General features: G+C 41.3%; 1 protein-coding gene across 1 annotated transcript in view; it reads left to right on the plus strand.

Annotated features, from left to right (window-relative positions):
• The window catches only part of gpr158a (G protein-coupled receptor 158a), a 102,613-nt gene that overhangs the window by 10,152 nt on the left and 66,769 nt on the right, over nt 1–25,692 (plus strand). The window contains exon 2 of the mRNA XM_014181001.3: nt 12,477–12,582. Coding sequence (XP_014036476.2) covers nt 12,477–12,582 — 106 coding nt within the window. The remainder of the gene's footprint in view (nt 1–12,476; nt 12,583–25,692) is intronic.

Consider the following 25,692-nt stretch of genomic DNA (forward strand, 5'->3'; position numbering starts at 1 on the left):
GCAAGAAATTTGTATAATAATTTAAATCTGGCATCGTTTTGCAGGTCAGTTCATAAACCATGTGGCATGGAATCAGTATGTCGAAAATTTCTTTGCAACTATTTTGCAAACTATATGGCACAGCTGTCATTGTTTTTGTCCTTAAATGAAACTGGTATACTTTTTTAATTATCACAATTTTCTTTAACCAGTTATGGCCTTTAATGCAGGGCCGACAGACAAGTTCCCTACTTTTTCCCCCTTCCACTTACCTCTTCCATTTTTGTGGTAATGCTGTAATTAGTTGGTTGTACTTTTTGGGTAGAGCAGACATTTAGTTTTATTAGCTGCATGTGTGACATAATTTATTATTATTTTTTATCTATTTGAGTTTAACCACAATATTTGTTGAATTATTTGTTGTGTTTTTTTTCTGGTGGATTAAATTGAAATTGCTACCAACTTTCTATGGCTTGTTTTAAAAATAGCAATATTTGGGAGATTATTTCCTTTTCAAACAACTGAAAGTGCGAGGTTGTAATCTGAATAAAGGGAAAAAGGCCATTCTTGAACATGGGGTGAGACATTCTTATTAATTGGCTAGAGAACCAGTTTGGATTTAAGTATAGCTTTTGTATGACTGAAGCCTTTAGTGAGAGGTCTAATGCTTTAATATTTTATAATTTCTGCCCTCCGAATTCATATTCATTATATAAATAGGACCGTTTAATTTTGTATGGCTTGCTGTTCCAAATAAAATAGAATATTTTTTATATCATATAATTTAAATAACTGTTTGCTAGGTGTAGGCAAGACCATAAGGAAATAGGTAAACTGGGATATGACTAAAGAGTCAGGGTGATTTTTCCACAAATAGACAGGTATTTTCCTTTCCATGGTAGTAAGATCTTGTCTATTTTTGCTTACTTTTTATAAAAATGTATTGGAGTGAGATAATTTCTTTATTTCGGAATATGTATACAGAGTATGTCCATATCAGACTATTTACTGGTAAACTACACAGCAATGTAAAAGTTGCATTTTTTTGTGATCCAATAAATAATATAGTACACTTATCATCATTTGGTTATAATCCAGAGAGGTTAGAAAAAGTATCTAGATCCTCTATGAGGCTGTGGAGGGATCCAAATAGTGGATTTCAGCGTACAATGACACCTTTGTTTTTAAGCCCTGTGTTTCTAACCCCTTGATATTATTGTTGGATCTGATTTTAATAGCTAATATTTCGATGGCCATAATAAATAGAAATGCCAATAGTGGACCACCTTGTTTTACTCCTCTTCACAGTTTAAAACTTTCTGGGAAGTAGCCATTATTTAATATTTAACACCTAGGGTTACTATACATGACTTCAACCCATTTTATAAAAGATTCTCCAAAATCGAAATATTCCAGGCATTTATATATAACCTCCAGTCGTACTTTATCAAAAGCTTTTCAAAGTCAGCTATGAATAGCAGATTTTTCATAGTGTTTTATTGTTTCCAGTACTTGTTTTATATTATCTCCAATGTATCGTCCATGTAAAAAAAACCTGTCTGATTAGAATGAATAATATCTGACAATACCTTTTCAATTCTATGCGCTATACATTTTGCTAGAATTTTTGCATCACAACACTGAAGTGTAAGGGCCCCCAATTTTTTTTAATGGACTGGATCTTTATATTTACCACTTGTATCCTGCTTCAGTAATAATTCAATCAGACCTTCTTGTTGAGTGTCGGATAATCTACCATTTACATCGGAGAGGTTAAACATGCTAATAATGGTCCTCTGAGTATATCAAAAGCTTGGTATACCTCAACTGGTATGCCATCCAGCCCTGGAGTTTTCCCGGCCCAGCCCTGGAGTTTTCCCGGCCTTAAAGGCTTTAATAGCATCAAGAAGTTCCTCGTCTGCCTTCACATGAGTCTTTCTGTACAGCTGTTCATTTTACATTATTAATAGAACAAAAATCCATACAATTAGCTTCAGTTAGAGGAGATGGAGGCGAATGAAACGAAAACAAATTGCTTCCTCTTTCAAAATCTAATTTGGTGAATCATGGGTGACAAGTTTCAGTAAATTCCTTTTGGTAGCATTTATATGTTGAAGATTAAAAAATAATTTGGTGCATTATTCCCCGTATTCCATCAAGTTTTTAATTTTTTTTATAATATATTACACTTTCTTTCTTGAATAAGTTCCTGCATTTCTTTTTGTTTTTCCTCTAACTTATTCTGAGCCTCTATGGTACAGTTTTTAATCGCTATCTATCTGTTCTGTTAGACCTTCTATTTCCTTTGTTAATATGGACTCTTTTGACAAAAAATGCTTTTGTTTTAGAGCTGAGTACTGAATTGAATGGCCACTAAAGGCACATTTAAAAGTGTCCCATACAATAAGGGGATCTGCTGTACCTATGTTTTGCCGGAAAAATTCTGTTATAAATTCCCCTGTCCTAGTTAAAAACAAGTTATCAACAACAAATAGGCTTTGATAAAATTTGCAATATGCTCGCATACATAGGCTAATATTAGCACGGCATTGTGGCTGACTGGTCCATTAGAGGAAGTGGAACCCCCCCTGTCCGATGCTCATCCTTTCTCCCACTGTTCTTTAGAACCCGCAATGAATGGAGATGGAGAAAAAAGAGACCTCTCTGATTCCTGGGACAAGACTCTTTCCTGTTCCCTGTGATCTTTCAGCCTTTGTGCCTGAGGGCCCAATGACCACTATGATGCCTTTGGAGCCTGCTCCTTGTGGCTGCCCAGATTAAATTGCACTCCAACGGTGTCGTTTTTATTCATTCACTGCCTCTGTCGGATAGAGCCATGGTTCTAGGCATTTGGACGCTTCGGAAAACTGCACGTGCTTCAGACTTTTTGCGTACCATATGGCCACTTTGGCTTGGCTGCTGAAAATTGCCTGGGGAATTTGGCTTAGGCTCCAAAAGAGATGGATGAATTCGGAAGAAAAAAGCCAAATGAAGCTTTTCAGGGTATTTTGGACAAGATGTGATGAGCAGACAGTGTGTTATCTCATGATCCAGAGGGCAGAACATCATTTTTTGGTTTGGTGGGAAAGCAATGTCTTGTTATCTGAGCACTGGCTGGGGGTGTGGGTCAGGCGAGGTCGTAGCAAGAGTTATTAATAATGACATACTGTAGGTAGGGAGTGTTTGTCCACACATCACATTATGTCCACTGGGTACACTATAAACCAGTTCACTTGCACCTGGAGAAGGTGCTTCACCAGCAACATTCATAGCAACATGTGTACGTGCTTGTGTGTGTGTGACTGGGAGAAGTACTAGGAGTAATATTAATATGTCCTAGTACATAGTATCAATTTATGTACACATCCAAATATTACTTTTTAGGTAGTTGAGAGTGAATGATTGTATGATTGTGTCAGAGGCAGAACATTGAAATGCATTATTTTCAAAATAACGTTTACCGGTATCTAGTTTTGGCAGCAGCTGGTAGCACCATAGGAGGACGGAGAAATTGCACCTTTTTTCTTTTCTCATCTCTGTCGGTATCTGCTTGTGCCAAGCTGTTCTCCAAATCACAGTGAGGTTGCCAACAGCAGGTGCAGGTAAATCAGGTGCAAACACCTGCTGCACCTAGAGTAAAAATAAACAAGGTGAAAAGATAGCAGCATACTGTGACTGAATAGCACAGTCAACCTCCTATATCCTCTCTCCAATCGGAACTCACCGTCCGCATAAGCCTCATGGATCTAACTGACTACAGGTCAAACACTATTTCATGAGATTCTCCTATGTTAAAGGGATGGTACGAGATTTTGTCAATCAATCCCTTTTTATGTCTCTGCGTGCAGTTTGAAGGAAGTTGAAGGTAGTTTCCTAACCCATTGCTATCTAGCGTTAGTGCAATGACTGGAAGTCTACTGGAATAGCTCCTCTTCATTACCACTAATGAGAAAAATATATTAATTTCCTCAGCTCTTATTGTTGAGGAGGGAGGTGTAAGGATGACTTGTCATTAGGAATGAGTGCTGGGTTGGAAATTGTTATCTGTTATTGATACACTCTTAGAAAAAAGGGTTACAAAAGGGTTATTTGGCTGTTCCCGTAGGACAACCTTTTTTGCTTCCAATTAAAACTATGTAGAACCGCCTGTATAAAGGATTTTACATGGAACCCAAAAGGGTTCTACCTGGAACCAAAAGTATTCTACCTGGAACCAAAAATGGTTATTCAAAGGGTTCTTCTTTTTTCTAAAAGTGTATTGCACAGGAGCATTATTCTGTGGCACTGGGGGCAATTTTTTGTCCATTTTTTTTTTACATATAGACCAGCCTGGTCTCATAGACTAGACGTAACATAGTAAAGCTAAATTCGGGACACTCAAATTAGTATGCTATGTTACGTTTGGTATGGTTACATAAGACAGAAGGCTACTTAAGGCAAAAAATTATGTAGAGTGGTTGGTTAGGGTGGATGGATGGATGGATAGACGTATAACGTGAATGTCTAGCAACCCAAAGGTTGTGCGTTCGAATCTCATCACAGACAACTGTAGCATTTTAGCTAATTTGAAACTACGTACGACTTTTAGCTACTTTGCAACTACTTAGCGTGTTATCTAACCCTTCCCCTAACCCTAACCTTGACCCTTTAACTCTTAACCTTAACCGCTAGCCTAGCCACCTAGCTAACGTTTACCACAACAAATTTGAATTTGTAACTTATCATACGTTTTGCAAATTCGTAACATCAAATCAAATCAAAATGTATTGGTCACATACACATGGTTAGCAGATGTTATTGCGAGTGTAGCGAAATGCTTATGCTTCTAGATCGACAGTGCAGCAGTATCTAACAGGTAATATCAAACAATTCCACAACAAATCCTAATACACACAATCTAGTAAAGGAATAGGATGAGAATATATAAGTTTAAAATATATGGATGAGCAGTAACAGAGCGGCTAAGATGCAATAGATAGTAAAGAATAGATAGTGAAGGATATAGTATACATTATATACATATGAGATGAGTAATGTGAGGTATGTAAACATTCTTAAAGTGGCATTATTAAAGTGACTAGTGTTCCATGTTTTAAAGTGGCCAATGATCTCAAGTCTGTAGGGAGGCAGCCGCCTCTCTGTGCTAGTGGTGGCTGTTTAACAATCTGATGGCCTTGAGATAGAAGCTGTTTTTCAATCTCTCTGTCCCAGCTTTGGTGCACATGTACTGACCTCGCCTTCTGGATGGAAGCGAGGTGAACAGGTAGTGGCTCGGGTGGTTATTGTCCTTGATGATCTTTTTTATCTTCCTGTGACATCGGGTGCCGTAGGTGTCCTGGAGGGCAGGTAGTTTGCCCCCGGTGATGCGTTGTGCAGACCGCACCACCCTGTGGAGAGTCTTGCGGTTGTGGGTGGTGCAGTTTCCGTACATATTGTACGAAATACAATTGGTAACATATCATACGAATTGTAATTTTTTTGTGGCAAACGTTAGCTAGGTGGCTAACATTAGCTAGGCTAGAGGTTGGTGTTAGGGGTTGAGGTTAGGGTAACATATCATACGAAATGGATGATGGACACAAATTAATACATATCACAAGACATGTAACATATCATACTAATTTGGGTGTCCCGAATTTACATTTACTATGTTACGTCTACCCCTGAGTCCAGGTTGCAGGGACGGGTTGCCTGACAACTTCACGAAAATTATGTGTGCGCAACGATGAGGCAGAAGGCTGTGTGTTTTATGATTCTTGATGGTCAGATAGCTAGCAACAAGTACAATAAGCTGCCATGTGGGGAATCTTAGTTGGCTTGTTTTCAGCTAGTTCTTGATACCATATCTTGTTTTGAGGTATTTTGACTTATGTCAGCCCTATACTAATATGGCTAAAATTCACTAGCTAGCTTACCAACAACTGTAACAATGTATTTGAAAGACAACAAGTACTTATTGTGAAAATGTATTTATGTTTTCAATAAACATTTGGAGACAAAATATAGTTCAACTGTTCTCAATCAATAAGCCTTTGGAGATGACAGTTGTTTCGCCGTAAAGTTGCGCACGCATCAGTTTTGTGGCTAAACAAACCATCCGTCTATGTAACCTACCTAAGAAACTGGGGAAATACCGCCCTTGTGTTGAGTGTGCGTGCACACGTACATGCATCTCTGTTTGCACATTTATGTGTGTGTGTGCACATACGTGTGTGTGTGTGTGCGTGTTCGTATGTGCATACGCATGTGTGTTCGAGAGGGGATTACAGCCAGTCGATGAACAGAATGCTGTTGCAGTTCAGTGAAATGTCAATATTGGCCTTACAAGCTCCTGCCTTTCCATTTTCAGTAGCAGGTTCACTTCTTCATCAACCTTGCTTTAAGTGTTTCGCCTCCAGCCAAGCGTTTCCTATAATTGTACAATGATTTCTATGCATGTTACTGCAATGTGTCTAGTACCAATTACTAATAACTCCTACAAGGGTTATTGTAAATACGTAATTATACAGATTAGAAGTAGTGTTTACTTTGTAGTACTAGTTCAGGAAGTTTTTCTTATAGATACAGTACCAGTCAACAATTTGGACAGATCTACTCATTCAAGGGTTTTTATTTATTTTTACTATATTATACATTGTAGAATAATAGTGAAGACATTGAAAACTATGAAATAACATATATGGAATCATGTAGTAACCAAAAAAGTGTTAAACAAATCAAAATATATTTTATATTTAATATTCTTCAAAGTAGCCACCCTTTGCCTTGACAGCTTCGCACACTCTTGGCATTCTCTCATCCAGCTTCATGAGATAGTCACCTGGAATGCATTTCAATTAATAGGTGTGCCTTGTTAAAAGTTAATTCGTGGAATTTCTGTCCTTATTAATGCGTTTGAGCTAATCAGTTGTGTTGTGACAAGGTAGGGGTGGTATACAGAAGATAGCCCTATTTGGTAAAAAACCAAGTCCATATTATGGCAAGAACAGCTCAAATAAGCAAAGAGAAACGACAGTCCATCATTACTTTTAAGACATGAAGGTCAGTCAATCCGGAAAATTTCAAGAACTTTGAAAGTTTCTTCAAGTGCAGTCTCAAAAACCATCAAGCGCTATTGTAATGTGGTCTGTGTGTAGCTGGTGTAGAGGAGTCAGGCGCAGGACAGTAGATATGAGTAAGTAAACGTATTTTACTCAAAAATGTCAAAGACATTTTAAGCAAGCCCACATAAACGGACCGTATTACATAAAAAACAATCACTCACAAACAAACATGGGGGAACAGAGGGTTAAATAATGAACAAGTAATTGGGGAATTGAAACCAGGTGTGTAAGACAAAGACAAAACAAATGGAAAATGAAAAGTGGATCGGCGATGGCTAGAAGGCCGGTGACGTTGACCACCGAATGCCGCCCGTACAAGGAGAGGGACCGACTTTGGCGGAAGTCGTGACAGCTATGATGAAACTGGCTCTCATGAGGACCTTCGTGGTCAAATTACTGCAAAGAAACCACTACTAAAGGACACCGATAAGAAGAAGAGACTTGCTTGGGCCAAGAAACACGAGCAATGGACATTAGAACAATGGAAATCTGTCCTTTGGTCTGATGAGTCCAAATTTGACATGTTTGGTTCCAACCGCCGTGTCTTTGAGAGACACAGAGTAGGTGAATGGATGATCTCTGCATGTGTGGTTCCCACCTTGAAGCATGGAGGAGGAGGTGTGATGGTGTGGGGGTGTTTTGCTGACACTGTCTGTGATTTGTTTAGAATTCAAGGCACACTTAACTAGCATGGCTACCAAAAATCAAATCAGATTTTATTTGTCACATACGCATGTTTAGCAGATGTTATGGCGGGTGTAGCGAAATGCCTGTGTTTCTAGCTTTAACAGTGCAGTAATATCTGACAGTAATATGTAACAATTTCACAACAATACCCACAAATCTAATGTAAAGGAATGGAATTAAGAATATACACTGCTCAAAAAAATAAAGGGAACACTTAAACAACACAATGTAACTCCAAGTCAATCACACTTCTGTGAAATCAAACTGTCCACTTAGGAAGCAACACTGATTGACAATAAATTTCACATACTGTTGTGCAAATGGAATAGACAACAGGTGGAAATTATAGGCAATTAGCAAGACACCCCCAATAAAGGAGTGGTTGTGCAGGTGGGGACCACAGACCACTTCTCAGTTCCTATGCTTCCTGGCTGATGTTTTGGTCACTTTTGAATGCTGGTGGTGCTTTCACTCTAGTGGTAGCATGAGACGGAGTCTACAACCCACACAAGTGGCTCAGGTAGTGCAGCTCATCCAGGATGGCACATCAATGCGAGCTGTGGCAAGAAGGTTTGCTGTGTCTGTCAACGTAGTGTCCAGGGCATGGAGGCGCTACCAGGAGACAGGCCAGTACATCAGGAGACGTGGAGGAGGCCGTAGGAGGGCAACAACCCAGCAGCAGGACCGCTACCTCCGCCTTTGTGCAAGGAGGAGCAGGAGAAGCACTGCCAGAGCCCTGCAAAATGACCTCCAGCAGGCCACAAATGTGCATGTGTCTGCTCAAACGGTCAGAAACAGACTCCATGAGGGTGGTATGAGGGCCCGACGTCCACAGGTGGGGGTTGTGCTTACAGCCCAACACCGTGCAGGACGTTTGGCATTTGCCAGAGAACACCAAGATTGGCAAATTCACCACTGGCGCCCTGTGCTCTTCACAGATGAAAGCAGGTTCACACTGAGCACGTGACAGACGTAACAGAGTCTGGCGACGCCGTGGAGAACGTTCTGCTGCCTGCAACATCCTCCAGCATGACCGGTTTGGCGGTGGGTCAGTCATGGTGTGGGGTGGCATTTCTTTGGGGGGCCGCACAGCCCTCCATGTGCTCGCCAGAGGTCGCCTGACTGCCATTAGGTACCGAGATGAGATCCTCAGACCCCTTGTGAGACCATATGCTGGTGCGGTTGGCCCTGGGTTCCTCCTAATGCAAGACAATGCTAGACCTCATGTGGCTGGAGTGTGTCAGCAGTTCCTGCAAGAGGAAGGCATTGATGCTATGGACTGGCCCGCCCGTTCCCCAGACCTGAATCCAATTGAGCACATCTGGGACATCATGTCTCGCTCCATCCACCAATGCCACGTTGCACCACAGACTGTCCAGGAGTTGGTGGATGCTTTAGTCCAGGTCTGGGAGGAGATCCCTCAGGAGACCATCTGCCACCTCATCAGGAGCATGCCCAGGCGTTGTAGGGAGGTCATACAGGCACGTGGAGGCCACACACACTACTGAGCTTCATTTTGACTTGTTTTAAGGACATTACATCAATGTTGGATCAGCCTGTAGTGTGGTTTTCCACTTTAATTTTGAGTGTGACTCCAAATCCAGACCTCCATGGGTTGATAAATTGGATTTCCATTGATTATTTTTGTGTGATTTTGTTGTCAGCACATTCAACTATGTAAAGAAAAAAGTATTTAATAAGAATATTTCTTTCATTCAGATCTAGGATGTGTTGTTTAAGTGTTCCCTTTATTTTTTTGAGCAGTATATAAATATTGGGCGAGCAATATCAGAGCGGCATAGACTTAGATACAGTAGAGTATGATAGAATACAGTATATACACATGAGATGAGTAATACAAAATGTGTAAACTTTATTAAAGTGACTAGTGTTCCATTATTAAAGTGGCCAGTGATTCCAAGTCTGTGTATATAGAGCAGCAACCTCTAATGTGCTAGTGATGGCAATTTAACAGAATTTAACAGTCTGATGGCCTTGAGATAGAAGCTGTTATTCAGTCTCTCGGTCCCAGCTTTGATGCACCTGTACTGACCTCGGCTTCTGGATGATAGCGGGGTGAACAAGCTGTGGCTTGGGTGGTTGTTGTCCTTGATTATCTTGTTGGCCTTCCTGTGACATCGGGTGCTGTAGGTGTCCTGGAGGGCAGGTAGTTTGCCCCAAGTGATGCGTTGGGCAGACCGCACCACCCTCTGGAGATCCCTGCTGTTGCGGGCGGTGCAGTTGCCATACCAGGCGGTGATACAGCCCGACAGGATGCTCTCAATTGTGCATCTGTAAAAGTTTGAGGGTTTTAGGTGCCAAGCCAAATTTCTTCATGTTCCTGAGGTTGAAGAGGCGCTGTTGTGCCTTCTCACCACGCTGTCTTTGTGGGTGAACCATTTCAGTTTGTCAATGACATGTACGCTGAGGAACTTGAAGCTTTCCACCTTCTCCATTGCGGTCCCGTTTAAATGGATGGGGGGATTCTCCCGCTGTTGTTTCCTGAAGTCCACGATCAACTCCTTTGATTTGTTGAGGTTGGGTGAGAGGTTATTTTCCTGGCACCACACTTCCAGGGCCCTCACCTCCTCTCTGTAGGCTATCTTGTCATTGTTGGTAGTCAGGGCTACTACTGTTGAGTCGTCTGCAAACTTGATGATTGAGTTGGAGGCGTGCGAGGCCACACAGTCATGGGTGAACAGGGAGTACAGGAGGGGGCTGAGCACGCATCCTTGTGGGGCCCCAGTGTTGAGTATCAGCAAAGTGGAGGTGTTTTTTCCTACCTTCACCACCTGGGGCGGCCCGTCAGGAAGTCCAGGACCCAATTGAACAGGGTGGGGTTCAGACCCATGGCCTCAAGCTTAATGATGAGCTTGGAGGATACTATGGTGTTGAATGCTGAGCTATAGTCAATGAACAGCATTCTTACATATGTATTCCTCTTGTCCAGATGGTATAGGGCAGTGAGCAGTGCATTGGCGATTGCATTGCCTGTGGATCTATTGGGGCGGTAAGCAAATTGAAGTGGGTCTAGTGTGTCAGGTAAGGTAGAGGTGATATGATCCTTGACTAGTCTCTTTCGAAGCACTTTATGATGACAGAAGTGAGTGCTACGGGGCGATAGTAATTTAGTTCAGTAACCTTTGCTTTCTTGGGTAGAGGAACAATGGTGGACATCTTGAAGTATGTGGGGACAGTAGACTGGGATAAGGAGAGAGTGAATATGTCCGTAAACACTCCAGCTAGCTGGTCTGTGCATCCTCTGAGGACACGGCTAGGGATGCCACCTTGCGAGGGTTAACACGTTTAAATGTCTTACTCACGTTGGCCACGGAGAAGTAGAGCCCACAGTCCTTGGTAGCGGGCCGCATCAGTGGCACTGTGTTGTCCTCAAAGCGGGCGAAGAAGGTGTTTAGCTAGTCTGGAAGCAAGACATCGGTGTCCGCGACGTGGCTCGTTTTCCCTTTGTAGTCCGTGATTGTCTGTTGACCCTGCCACATACGTCTCGTGTCTGAGCCGTTGAATTGTTCAAGGTCGGGTGAACAAAAGGACTTGAGTTCCTGTATGTTATCATAATCACACCATGAGTAGTTAATCATGCAACATGCACTCCCGCCCTTCTTCTTCCCAGAGAGATATTTATTCCTATCTCTGTGATGAACTAAGAACCTAACTGGCTGGACGGACACATACAGTATATCCCGAGAGAGCCATGTTTCCGTGAAACAGAGTATGTTACAATCCCTGATGTCTCTCTGGAAAGAAATCCTTGCCCTGAGCTCATGAACTTTATTATCCAGAGACTGAAAATAATTGGCGAGTAATATACTCGGAAGCGGTGGGTGGTGTGTGCGCCTCCTAAGTTGGACTAGAAGACCTCTCCACGTACCCCTCCTCCGCCGGCGCTGTTTTGGTTCGGCCTCTGGAATCATTTCAATTGCCCTGGGGGGTACGAACAAGGATTAGATTCGGGAAAGTCGTATTCCTGGTCGTAATGCTGGTAGTGCTGGTGAGTTACCGCCGCTCTGATATCCAAAAGTTCTTCCCGGCTGTATGAAATAACACAAAAAAGATTCTGGGCTAATAATGTAAGAAATAACACATACAATTTTTCCTAAGAGCTAGAAGCACGGCAGCACTCTCTGTTGGTGCCATTTTGCAGCGATACGCCATCCCATCTGGTTTGTGCTTGGTGGGACTATCATTTGTTTTTCAACAGGACAATGACCCAAAACACACCTCCAGGCTGTGTAAGGGCTATTTGACCAAGGAGAGTGATGGAGTGCTGCATCAGATGACATGGCCTCCACAATCACCCGACCTAACCCAATTGAGATGGTTTGGGATGAGTTTGACTGCAGAGTGTAGGAAAGCAGCCAACAAGTGCTCAGTATATGTGGGAACTCCTTCAAGACTGTTGGAAAAGTATTCCAGGGGAATCTGGTTGAGAGAATGCCAAGAGTTTGCAAAGCTGTCAATAAGGCGAAGGGTGGCTACTAAATATATTTTGATTTGTTTAACACTTTTTTGGTTATTATTTTCTACATACAATGTAGTGAAAATAAAGAAAAGCCCTTGAATGAGTAGGTGTGTCCAAACCTTTGACTAGTACTGTATATTTACAAGTACCATCAGATATACTGTATTACAGATAGATAGTTTGTAATGGGCTTTGGTAATACATCATTGTTTCTTCCTCTGTTTTAGGGGTGTGGTTCGAGTGGATGTCAATCTGCAGGATGTTGACATCGACCAGTGCTCTGCGGACGGCTGGTTTGCTGGGACCCATCGATGCAACCTGACTACTATGGAGGTAGCTACGTCTAATGGATGCATGAATGACTGATTGATTTGTGTGTGTGTGCGTGCGGTGTGTGTGTGTGTGTGTGTGTGTGTGTGTGTGTGTGTGTGTGGTGTGTGTGTGTGTGTGTGTGTATGTGTGTGTATGTGTGTATGTGTGTGCGTGTGCGTGTATGTGTTTTATGATTCATGCCTTCAATAAACCTGTACACTGACCTATGGCAAGTCACATTACAATGTCTTGAATGCCATGAATGGGTAAATGCTGAATCATTGCACCACTTGATCAATGGCAGATAGTATACTTGTATTTTATTGATGTTGTACATGTATCACAGCACTTGATAGTCACATTATGTTGCCTGTCATTGTATTGTTGGATTGCCTATATTTTGTCCCATTTTTTTTAATTGAGGCTTACTCATTTCACTATACATTTTTATTAAGTAAATTCAATAATCCCAGAGTTGGATCATGTACAGAAACATATAAACACATTTCTCATTTTACACTACAACAATACGGTACACTGACTGCCTTTACTATTATATTTTTGTACCTACTGTACTTAATAGGTTTTTATAGCTATCAGCTAGTCTTTTGTCGATGGTTATAATGCTTTAACCTGCTGTTTTAGGATCATCATTGGGAATGATAGATTTTTAAGAGGCACTGTAGATCAGACTCCTTCATAATACATGTGATGTAATGGATTGCAGGGAGCTCCTTGAATAATTAATTTGTCTCTTTGTCTGAGCACTTCCACCTCTCCATGGACAGTTGGCTGGAGTAGGAGACTGGCAGAGAGTGTGTGTGTGTGTTTGTGTGTGTGTGTGTGTGTGTGTACACAATAATAGGCCTATGTGTGTTAGTGCAACTGTTTTCTCTCTCTGTGTTTGTATGCGGTCATTTCTTTGTGCTTGTTGATACAGTAACCCAGTTCAGTCTGGCCTTGGTCATGTAATTTATCTGGCCTTGGCCCTGTAATATATCTGGCCTTGGCCCTGTAATATATCTGGCCTTGGCCCTTTAATAAATCTGGCCTTGGCCCTGTAATATATCTGGCCTTGGCCCTGTAATAAATCTTGCCTTGGCCCTGTAATATCTCTGGCCTTGGCCCTGTAATATATCTGGCCTTGGCCCTGTAATATATCTGGCCTTGGCCCTGTAATATATCTGGCCTTGGCCCTATAACATATCTGGCCTTGGCCCTGTAATAAATCTGGCCTTGGCCCTGTAATAAATCTGGCCTTGGCCCTGTAATATATCTGGCCTTGGCCCTGTAATATATCTGGCCTTGGCCCTGTAATATATCTGGCCTTGGCCCTGTAATATATCTGGCCTTGGCCCTGTAATAAATCTGGCCTTGCATACTGTATGTAATAGGAGCTTGACAACTATATGACAGCTTTGTGAATGTGATAGTAATCCGTAAGAAAGAAACCCTTGACGGTACAGTATTTTTCTCCAGTATAGACACTCACCGCTATCCTCAGACCTTGTGTTGCTGCCTGCAGCTGCTGTACTCATCTGAACTTACTGTAGTGCCATCAATGAGTCGATGTCAGCAATGTATCTGTTACAGTTAACAGCTTGTTTTTTCTATAGGATCGTGCTACAGTATGAGGTAAAGTAGAGGTGAGGGAAGAGTGGGGCTTCTCTAGTGATGGAGACTACCTCTATAAATAGCACATTGGACTGCAATGTAATAAAGACGTGCTCAGCAGTGCTGTAATGTGATAAAAAAAAACAAGGACTAATTTTGTTGTATTACCGTGCTTCTGTTTCACACAGAAACTGTACAATCCTCCACTGAAACTATCCCACTGTTACCCTAAATAAAAAGGGTTTTGAGGTGTGTAGGTCTTGTCAGGTGGGTGTGAAGAATCAGGAGTCAGGTAGGATTCAGGTGCAAATGGTGGTATTTATTTATAGATGGTGAGCTGGATCCATTAGTATTTACAAGACATTGACAACACTGACATACTGTATAGACTTTCAAGATAACAAGCAGATAAACTTAATAGGCAGAGTACCTTCAAACTAGGTATTGTGCATATAAGTTCCTATAAGTTCCTCACACAGCTGAGTTTACACTCCAGACTTACCCTTACGGGAAAAAAACACGAATTTCACATGTGAAGTGTTCCAAAAACCATTTTTTTTAATGTGATCGTACATGTGAAGTTAATGTGATAACATGTGACAACATGTAAAGCAACGTGATAATATGAGACTATACATGTGAAAACGTGATCACAGTTTCAATAGCAATGGCTAATACATACACATTTCATATGCATTTCAACATATCAGGACATACTATCACAAACATTCAACTAATAATAATATTGGGGAAAATACCCCTCAACATAAAGCATTTTAGTTGTAATTATATTTTAATTATACCTGCTGGATAACTAGGAGCATGTCCTTTCTTATAAATACCTGGGCATTTGGATCAATGATAAATTGTATTTTAAAACACAGTCTTAATTGAAGTATTTGTGTCTAACTTTTAATGTGTAATTGCTTGGTGCTCTTGTAATGCAGGGCTCCTTCGAAAAAGAGACATTGGTCTCAATGAGACATGTTAAAAGGGATACTTCGTGATTTATGTCTCTGTGTCCAGTACGAAGTAAGTTAGAGGTACTGTAGTTTTGCGAGCCGATGCTAAATAGCATTAGCACAATGCCTGGAATTCTATGTGTACTCATAGACTTCCAGTTATTGCACTAACGCTAGCATCTAATGAATTTGAGAATGATTAGTTGCTGCATTCAAAGTCGGCCGCGCTACCCTACTTGATGGCACCATATAGGACTATAAGGGCTGAACAGATGGAAATGGGGCCATGAAATTTGGTATATAAACATTATGTATACAGTGCATTCGGAAAGTATTCAGACCCCTTGACTTTTACACATTTTGTTACGTTACAGCCATCTTCTAAAATTAATTAAATCGTTTTTTTCCCTCATCAATCTACACACAATACCCCATAATGACAAAGAAAAAACAGGTTTTTATACATTTTTGCAAATTTTTTACAAATAAAAAACTGAAATATATCACATTTACATAAGTATTCAGACCCTTTACTCAGTACTTTGTTGAAGCACGTTTGGCAGCGATTACAGTCTCGAGTCTTCTTGGGTATGATGCTACAAGCTTGGCACACATGGATTTGGGGTGTTTCTACCATTCTTCTCTGCAGATCCTCTCAAGCTCTGTCAGGTAAAATGGGGAGCGTCACTGCACAGCTATTTTCAGGTCTCTCCAGAGAAGTTCGTTTGGGTTCAAGTCCTGGTTCTGGTTGGGCCACTCAAGGACATTCAGAGACTTGTCCCGTAGCCACTCCTGCATTGTCTTGGCTGTGTGCTTAGGGTCATTGTCCTGTTGGAAGGTGAACTTTCACCCCAGTCTGAGGTCCTGAGTGCTCTGGAGCAGGTTTTCATCAAGGATCTCTCTTTACTTTGCTCTGTTCTTCTTTCCCTTGATCCTCCCAGTCCATGCCACTGAAAAACATCCCCACAGCATGATGCTGCCACCACCATGCTTCACCGTAGTTATTGTGCCAGGTTTCCTCCAGGCGTGATGCTTGGCATTCAGGCCAAAGAGTTCAATCTTGGTTTCATCAGACCAGAGAATGTTGTTTCTCATGGTCTGAGAGTCTTTAGGTGCCTTTTAACAAGCGGGCTTTCGTGTGCCTTTTACTGAGGAGTGGCTTGCGTCTGGCCACACTACCCTAAAGGCCTGATTGGTGGAGTGCTGCAGAGATGGTTGTCCTTCTGGAAGGTTCTCCCATCTCCACATTGGAACTCTGGAGCTCTGTCAGAAGGACCATTGGGTTCTTGGTCACCTCCTTGACCAAGACCCTTTCCCCCAATTGCTCAGTTTGGCTGGGCGGCCAGCTCAAGGAAGGGTCTTGGTGATTCCAAACTTCTTCCAGAAGGATGTAAGGCCACTGTGTTCTGGGGTCCTTCACTGCTGCATAAATGTTTTGGTACCCTTCCCCTAGATCTGTGCTTTGACACAATCTTGCCTCGGAGCTCTACGGACAATTCCTTTAACCCCATGGCTTGGTTTTTGCTCTGACATGCACTGCCAACTGTGGGACCTTATATAGACAGGTGTGTGCCTTTCTAAATCATGTCCAATCAATTGAATTTACCACAGGTGGACTTCAATCAAGTTGTAGAAATATCTCAAGGATGAGCAGTGGAAACAGGATGCAACTGAGCTCAATTTCAAATCTCATAGCAAAGGGTCTGAATACTTATGTAAATAAGGTATTTCTGTTTTTCAAAATGGTATTGAGAGATGATTGCACATAAAGGAAGATAGTCCCTACATTATAGAATGCTTTGTCATACAATTCCTATTCTGTCCTTTCCGTCATCCTGTGAACCCCATTCATTGCTGCTCGCAGCTATATTTGCTATTTGCTATTGATTGATTGTTTGACAAAGGGTACTTTTTCGACTGAAGTGTCTTGTTTCCCAATTATCATCAATGTATCCCCCTCTATCCAAATAATGGTATTTCTCTGTTAGCTATTTTCCTCCTTTCCTACAACAATAGTGCCAGTGTAATTGATTGTTTCCCTTCATTAAATGTTTGACAATGTAAGGGGTTAATACAGCACCCCACCCATATCTTACCCCACTGTTCAAGCTGCTGTTTGGCCAGCCAACCATGCAACTAGCCCAAACTGAGATGGAGGCAGACGGATGTCTGATTCATCACAGAGAGAAAAAACAAAATGAGGCCCAGTCTGTCTCTCTGTCTGAAAAAGACCCAAAGAAACAGCAACAACCCGACAACAACAACCAATGTTTATTTTCTGCCAGACATCGCTATTTTAAGATCCAACCCCCATATCCGTTTGAATCGATCTATTCCCACTGACTCATCCAGCTTTTGTCCTTATTGATCATTTTCACTATCTTACATTTTTTGCCAACCTTTACGTAAAGTAGACTGGGAAAATATGAGCATTTGAAGGAGCTGTTTTGTAACATAACTGACTGCCAAACAAATACGGTGGATTGCATAAGCCGTAAAATGTTTTACCTTTGTAATGTCTGAAATAATCAGTGGTTGTGTATGTGTCTGTGTGTGTGCGTGCATGCACAGTTTTGTTCTCTATCGTGAAGTTTGCTAAAAGTACATATTTAGTTAGCCTTTTCTCCTTGCCTGTCTTTTAGATGTGTCATGAAGGAGATAAATGTCTTCAAAGAGATGTGGTGGTAATGAAAGGGGCTTCACTGCATGGTGGCTCAGGAACAGTTTCTACGAGGCCTCTTAGAATCAGAAAACAACCACGATGATCAGTTAAAGTACACCGTCTTCTCCTTCCAACATCAACATGCTTACATCTGTATAGAAATGTTTGCATCCACCAAGTGTCCTTGTACAATCATCCTGCACATTCTGAATTCTGAGATCCACCCGAGTTAATGTCAGATGTTAGCTTTTTTTTTTATCTCTTCCGGCTTACATTTCTGCTTATGGTCTGATTATGAAAATGACAGAACTCTGATGAAGGTGAGCGAGTGTTGCACCTTTTCCTTTGCAATGAAAATTACAGCAAGGCATGAGGAAGTAATATTGGGAAAAGGGTAGTCTGGTGGACCAGCCAGTGATAGCTAGCTTGTTTTACTCATACTTCAGGTGATAGAAATCTGAACGCACTACCAGCGTTTTTAGAAGTTGGTTTAATAATACTTTCATGTGCATATATTGTCTCAAATTTCAAGCAGCATAATGACCAACACCCAGACAACCAGTAAGTAAGTTCAAATGTAATTCTATTCAACATTCTGGCTTGCAGCGGTCCTTAGGAGGACCCTTTCCAAATAATTCCATTCCATTCTACCAGAGGGTGCATTAGAGATGTAGGATCTTAATTTGATCACCCTGTAGCAGGAGAACTCTCCTGCAATGCAGGAAATGTAAAACTTGTAGTTTATTTGAGGTTAAATAAGGCTTTTGAAGTTTGTAGATTCCACTTTGGAATTTCAGACTTCATTTTCCTTTATGAAAAATGTATCAATCCATTCAGAAATGTCCATTAATTATAATCCACATAATAATTCACATTTCCTGTTGCTGCAGGATTCTTTTCCTGCTTTAGCAAACTTGCTCAAACTTTATCTGTAGCTAGCTATTACCGGCTGGTACACCAGGCTAGGAAAAGGGGTGACCAAGCTATATTCAGTTAACATTTGTAAATAAATGTATATCACCGTTGAATACAAGAAGGCCAATGCCTACGGGGTGGAAGCATCAATCAGACTGCTTAGGCCAATGCCAATGCTACTTGGCCTGTCAAGGACAATATATGACAATCAATTTGGTCATGGATTCTAGGCATGGATTCATCCATTAGCTTAACAGCCAGGCTACTTGGACCGATTGGATCTCTATATAACAGTATCAGTAATGTTGTAAAGCCTCAATGCATATTTAATGTATTAAATACAGCATATATATATATATATATATATATTCTAATGGATACACAATGTTTGCAGCCATACTAGTGAGCCATAATGTACTTGCTATCGCTGCAGAAACATTTACAAACAAGATGGGCCTTCAATCGGGAAGCAAATAGGAGTCGAACCTGTCATACTTGACATTTTCCCTTTTCACTTTTTCTTCATCTCCAACTAATGGCACTTTCATTTGTGTGCTTCAGTGTTCTTCAAAAGTCTTGAACTTTGCCCTGGGGGCACCTTTCATGCAAGTACATAAAGTTGATGATGAATGTCTCAATCACTTAGCTTATTGCACAGAACAAGTGGTGAAGCCCTCAGGGACTGGCTGCTGAAGCCCAGTGGATGCAGTGACACATAGCCTGAATGATTGACCCAGCAGAATAACAGTGACTGCAGGCTTCACAAGGCTCTCAGTCACAGAGATTGGCTGTGGAGAAATGGTCCGTACCTAGTGCTTGGCTGCACTGGCTGGCCTCAAATCAACAGGCAACAGTGAGCAGGGTTGGGGTCAATTCCATCTATATTCCAATCAATTCAGAAAGTACACTGAAATTCAAAATCAAACAATTTTCAATGCTTTTCAATGAGGAAACTTTGGAATTGGAATTTGGTATACTTTTTGAATTGACTGGAATTTAAATGGAATTGACCTCAAACCTGGCAGTGAGTTGACCCAGTATTTAATGGAACTTGAGTTTTGATATGTGCTGTTCTTGTAACATAAAGTCTCAGGCTACATCCTCATGTCCATACTAGGATATCAAATTGAATGTCGAACACATTGCCTCATTCAGGTTGTATGCTAGTGTGGATATTGGAACAGAGACTTCAAGTGTTTCTCAGTATGCATACTTCCGTGCTTCGATCACACTAATTGGAGCAGGGAATGGTCTGAGTCCAGAGCACGGAGGACAGTTCTCAGATGTGAACTCCATTTGTACACATTAAGAAGCAAGCATCGAAGCAAGCTTCAATTGAAATATTCCCAGGATTGTTTTCGTAATATGACGCAACCATGTAAAAAATAATGCTAAATGTATTGAAAATGATGGCGGCTGTTTTTTTTAGATGAAGCGAGAGAAAATGAACTACAACTTCGGAATGAAAAGTTGCCCACTCACATCTTATGTACAGTATGTTGTCGGACATCAATATTTTATCATGATTTGTTAATGAATACATGTTGTGTTCATTTTGACATGTTTAACTGCCTAAAATATCCATAGTAGTCTGCGTAGATCGTAGTCTAACTGACTAAGAATTGGTAGCTAGCTAGCTACCCATGGAAAATGTGTAGCTAACGTTGAAAATCTACCCTGCATACTGAATACAAAACATCCCACTGGTCACATACGTCAATTTAACATCTTGTTTTGATTTACATTTGGTTGAGTTGTCAATGCATGTGAATTCAATGTGAAATCAACAAAAAATATCATAATTTCATTGAATATAGGTGGAAAGTTGTGAAAAAAATAGGACATTTCCTTATGGTGATGACTTTGCAAATCCAATCCGTTTTCCACGTTGATTCAATAGACAATGTCATGAAAACGATATGCGTGCTTCCATGGGGCAGAAGTCAACGTGTTGTGGTTCTGGATGGCCAGATTGTTAGCAAAATAACAAGAAACTGCCATGGGGGGAATCGTAAGTGGCTCATTCCAGCTCGTTTCATCTTGTTATTGATACCATGTCTTGTTTTGAGGTGTTTTGACTGATTTTATCTCAATGCTAATATGGCAAAAAATTTGGTAGCGAACTAACCAACAACTGTAACGATGTATTTGAGAGACAACAAGTGCTCATTGTGCAAATGTATTTATGTTTTCAATAAAGATTAGAGACGAAATATAGCTTACATGTTGTAAACAATCTAAGCCAACCCGTCTGTTTTGCCCCAGAGTTGTGCACCCCTTGGTTTTGTTGCTTAACAACCAACCCGTCTATGTTATCACATTGAATGTTTGTTGTTGAAATGACGTGGAAACAACATTGATTCAACCAGGTTTTGCCCAGTTGGATTCTTATTTTTTTTTTTTTTAATTTATACATGTAAAACTAGCTAGCTAGCTAGATTAAAATGATTCACATATAGCTAATTGATCATTCTGAAGTTAAACTTTTGTGTTTGCTTTATGTAGCTATCTAGTTTAATCTGCGAATGTTTCTCAAATGTAAAATGTGTTGCTTTTTCCACACTCTCATCTGAACAAGAACATGCGCAAGGGAACGTCATCAGAGAACGGGCATAGAGTATGACAGTGTACAGCATGGTAGTAAACATATTGGGAGACATGCTCAGTCTTTCCGGTGTGCCACGACCAACTTCATCGTTCCTGAGTGGATAAGCCACTTCTGACATTTCAGGTCTTTTCTTTCAAATTCAATTTCATTTCAGGTCTTTTCTTTCAACGTGTTTTTTTTTTGTTGTTGGTTAATTCTCACCTTGGTTCACAAGGTTATCGTTGCCTCACAATGTCATCTCTATCACGCTGTGGTGTTCCCTGTCCCCCTAATGCTTCTGAATTAATAAGGCAATCTGTGTTCCAGCGACCTGCTGCCCTGAGCTAACACAAACTCCATGAAGAGGAATGAGAAACCAACATGCCTCAGTCTGCTCCATTAATCTTTCTCAGTGATACATTTGGGAAAACGCAGTTCCAACTTTGAAAAGCTGTTTAGACTCATAGGCAGGCTACAGATGACAAAAGGATTTGGATGGATACGGAAACACCAGGCTTTTAGCGATATCTATCCATTGAATGTTTAGTAAGGCTATAATGGATTTATGGGAAGAATCCCTTATAAATTCAAGGTACCTGATCATTTATAAAGTTTGGTGGTGGTAACCAATGATGATGTCTTATTGGCCTCAATGTTTCCGAAGTTCACATAGAGAGATGCTGTATGCATCCTCATGGCCTCAGTGTAATAGCATGAGACAGAGGCCTGCCTTACGCTGATAGCTGTGAAAAGAAGTGATCCATCTTCATGTCAACGCAGGACAGTTCATCTGGTGTGCTCACCAGCAACGTGTAGCAACCAGACCCAGCCAAAATGGGTGTCAAAATAACATGGCTAATGCTGTTTGGATCTCGTCTGGGTGACCACCCAAAGGGGAGCTCTGAGACACACTGAGCATGCTCGAAGGGGTGGGCTTTGCAGTGTTAGCATTAGCATTAGTCGAGTAGCGTCATTGGACATCGGATTCATTGTCTCTCTAATTGAGTGTGTTTTTAATGAGATAACCAATTAAAGGTCTACAAGGGTATGTATGGTAAGGACTTCACTTTTAGTTGAGGCAAAATCGATTGTGCTGAAATAGCAAACAAGGGATGAATTAGTGTAAGTGAGTGATGGGACCCGCGCCCTCCCGAAAATGAGCATCAAACACAGACAATGGCAAAAACTATTGAATACATCAACAGTTTAATCAAGCTTTTGTTGACTTTGTCTTCAGGCAAGACCCACAAATTACCTTTCAAAGAGCAGGAGAAAACAGCTTTTCTCCACAATTATCTAGCAATTACACTGACAGCTCCCACAAAAGCCAGCCAAAGACACTTTGAGATAGGCTGGCGCTCTCTGAATATGAAGTGGAATATAATGTTGAGATCCCATGGGTTCCTGTGACACAAATAGGCCTACATGATGCCAAACTTGTGATTCGGGTGCTTGAAGCTAGCCATTTTGCACCAGATAATGTACATCGAGTGTGTTGGATATAGCACTAAATAGGAGACAAAATTGAATGACAATGTATGAACACTTACTGTAAATACTAAATAAATAACAAAGCATCAACATTTAACACACGCACAAGAAATTAAAAGGAAAATGCTAATCACAGTCATCAATGATCAACTGAGATAAAGAAAATCAGTCTGTTTTTCTAGTCTAACTATGCTTTCTCAAAGACGTTACTTTGTTTTTTTCTTGAAGTGGAAAGCATATACTCCCCCATGCAGCCCTGGGAAAGTAGGTGATATTTTAGCAGAACGTCAGTGAGTAACATATTTATCTGTTATTAACAGTGACAGCTTCTCCGCCTTGGTTTTCCTTCTACACGGATGAAAAAAAGAAGGTGCTTACTCTTTCATCTCCAGCCCTAGTTCCAGATTGCTCGATAAAAATAGCGAATTCTCCTGTTCCCTTGAGGGATTTCCCCGGCGTTATAAACATTGTGTCATCCCAAGTAGGGCCCTATGTCAACAAATGAGGGCCCCTGCTCCTCTCTGTGAGAACTCCTCCTCTGCCCACCCCCACCCCCAATCTACAGTACAACTGATTAGGGGCCAGACAGTGACACTGAGCAAAGGGATTGGGATTAAGCATACAACACTGATTATTTCCTCTGCCTGTTATGACACACTGGGGTGCATCACGTGTGAGATTTGGGCTGGAAGGGATAGAAAATAATTCAGAACATTTTAGCGCAACCAGACTTTTGTATCAGACCTTATTGTGTGAATTAGCCAGGCACGGTAATGGCACCCCAATGCTATTGGAAGAGCTCAAAGACCAAAGTGGACACTGCTGAGAAATCTAATTTCCCATGGCCATAACTCCACAGGTCCAGCCAGTTAAAAACATCAAATGCAAAGTTTGGGCTGTTGTCCGTGATACTGTTCATGGAGAGATCACAGAACACGTGTGGATTTAACAGTAGCCTCCAGCTTTGTCTGTACGGGCCTTCCTTAAGCACTGTCCCGTTAATTGGCCATGTGGATAATGTTGGAACCCTGAATTTACATGAAAATGCTTTGAAGACTTTAATACACATGCCCCAAGGCATACTTTCACATTTTAGTTTCCTATGTCTGTGTATGAAGCAGGAAGCAAAAGCAGCAAGGAAACAGATTCAGTCAGGGAAGTATGGGATAGAAGGGTTGTCAGATACTGTAAGTCCAGAGTTCTTGAGTTTAAATACGAATGGGAATTGATCTTTAACCTTGGCTGGTAGTTACATGCAAGTTGTTGGTGTACCTGAACAAGAAACTATACACTGTTGGCTTCAGAAAAAAGTCATTGCGACACGGCACATAGAAAAGGAAAGAGCTAACTATGATGAGAGACAATGGGTCAGGTCAGTGGAGGACAGATCAGTATCTCACCACACTGCATAATTATGATGGGCCTGAGCTTTATTATATCAGCCATGAAGCTATTTAGGCCTTCTCCCCCCTGGGGCTGTTATGGGCCTGTCAAAAGGCTGAGAGTGCGTGTCCATCCTCTGCCTATGCTCTCCTCATCTCTGCTCTCCTTGCCCCTATGCTTATCAGAGTGTGTACGCCAACTGTACGTTTAAGGAGTGTGCGCGCGCGCACGTGTGGGTTGATATGTGTGTATGATCAGAGCAATATGTCACAAGCTGTCAGTGCTAGTCCCCACAGTCCCTGCCTGGTAGGCTGTTTAGCTCAGTGTTTGGTCTCAGTGTTTATCTCAGTACCGTTTAGAGGCTGGCCATTGGACATCACCCAGGGCATTGCTTTCTGCGGACCAGACTGCTCAAAGGTGTGTGTGTGATTGTGAGTGTTTGTGTCTATCTGAATGTGTCTAATGAGAATACGTGTGGTGTCAAGCTGGTGCTATGTTTAGCAATTCTCACAAAACTGTTGTTTTTCTCTTCTGTCAAACAAAACATGCACTGGCTTAATATCCTCTTATTTCCCCTGAGCCTTCACACGTACTGTAGTCTGAGCTGGCATCTTAGCTGAAACACACACACACACACACACACACACACACACACACACACACACACGACTCTCTCTCTCTCTCTCTCTCTCTCTCTCTCTCTCTCTCTCTCTCTCTCTCTCTCTCTCTCTCTCTCTCTCTCTCTCTCTCTCTCTCTCTCTCTCTCTCTCTCTCTCTCTCTCTCTCTCTCTCTCTCTCTCTCTCTCTCTCTCTCTCTCTCTCTCTCTCTCACACACACCACACACACACACACACACACACACACACACACACCTCGACGTCATCCCTGCAAATGTTGCATTTTTAAATGTCATAGAAATCCATGCACCTCCTGAAAATGCTACATGTATGAAGGTTATAGCATGCTGAATCTTATTTCAGTATCTCATGAAAACTATGGGATAAGTCAAATCTTGAAATGTCACCTTGTCATTGGTGTAGCCATAGCGAGCCGAATGGTTTATGACAGGACATCATAGCGGTTATCACTATGAAGATCATTATCATGTAACTACCAGTGTTACTTTGAATGTCTACTATATGGAGGTCCACAATCACTCTCCTTCGCCATGATAACACCCACAGCCCCTCTTTACCGTAAAGGGAACATTCAAAATATTGAAACCTCATATTCATCAACTTTAGCACCACCCCAACATCAACATATGTGAACATTTCACGTGTCTAGGTTTTGTAGTAGAAGATATAGAGTAAAATAAGTGTTTCCAATGACATCATCGGTGTGATTTTAACCAATTATGAGTAGGCATTGCCTACCAATTGTCTACAAATTCCTCTACCCTTTTTATTACAAAACATTGAAACGCACCATTTTCACATGGCGGGGTGGTGCTGGAGATGATGAATATGAAGTTGAACATTTTAGAAATGTCCCTTTAACTCCTCCCAAAATACCA

This window comes from Salmo salar, chromosome 29 (assembly GCF_965601325.2).
Source record: "Salmo salar chromosome 29, fSalSal1, whole genome shotgun sequence".
Taxonomy (NCBI): domain Eukaryota; kingdom Metazoa; phylum Chordata; class Actinopteri; order Salmoniformes; family Salmonidae; genus Salmo; species Salmo salar.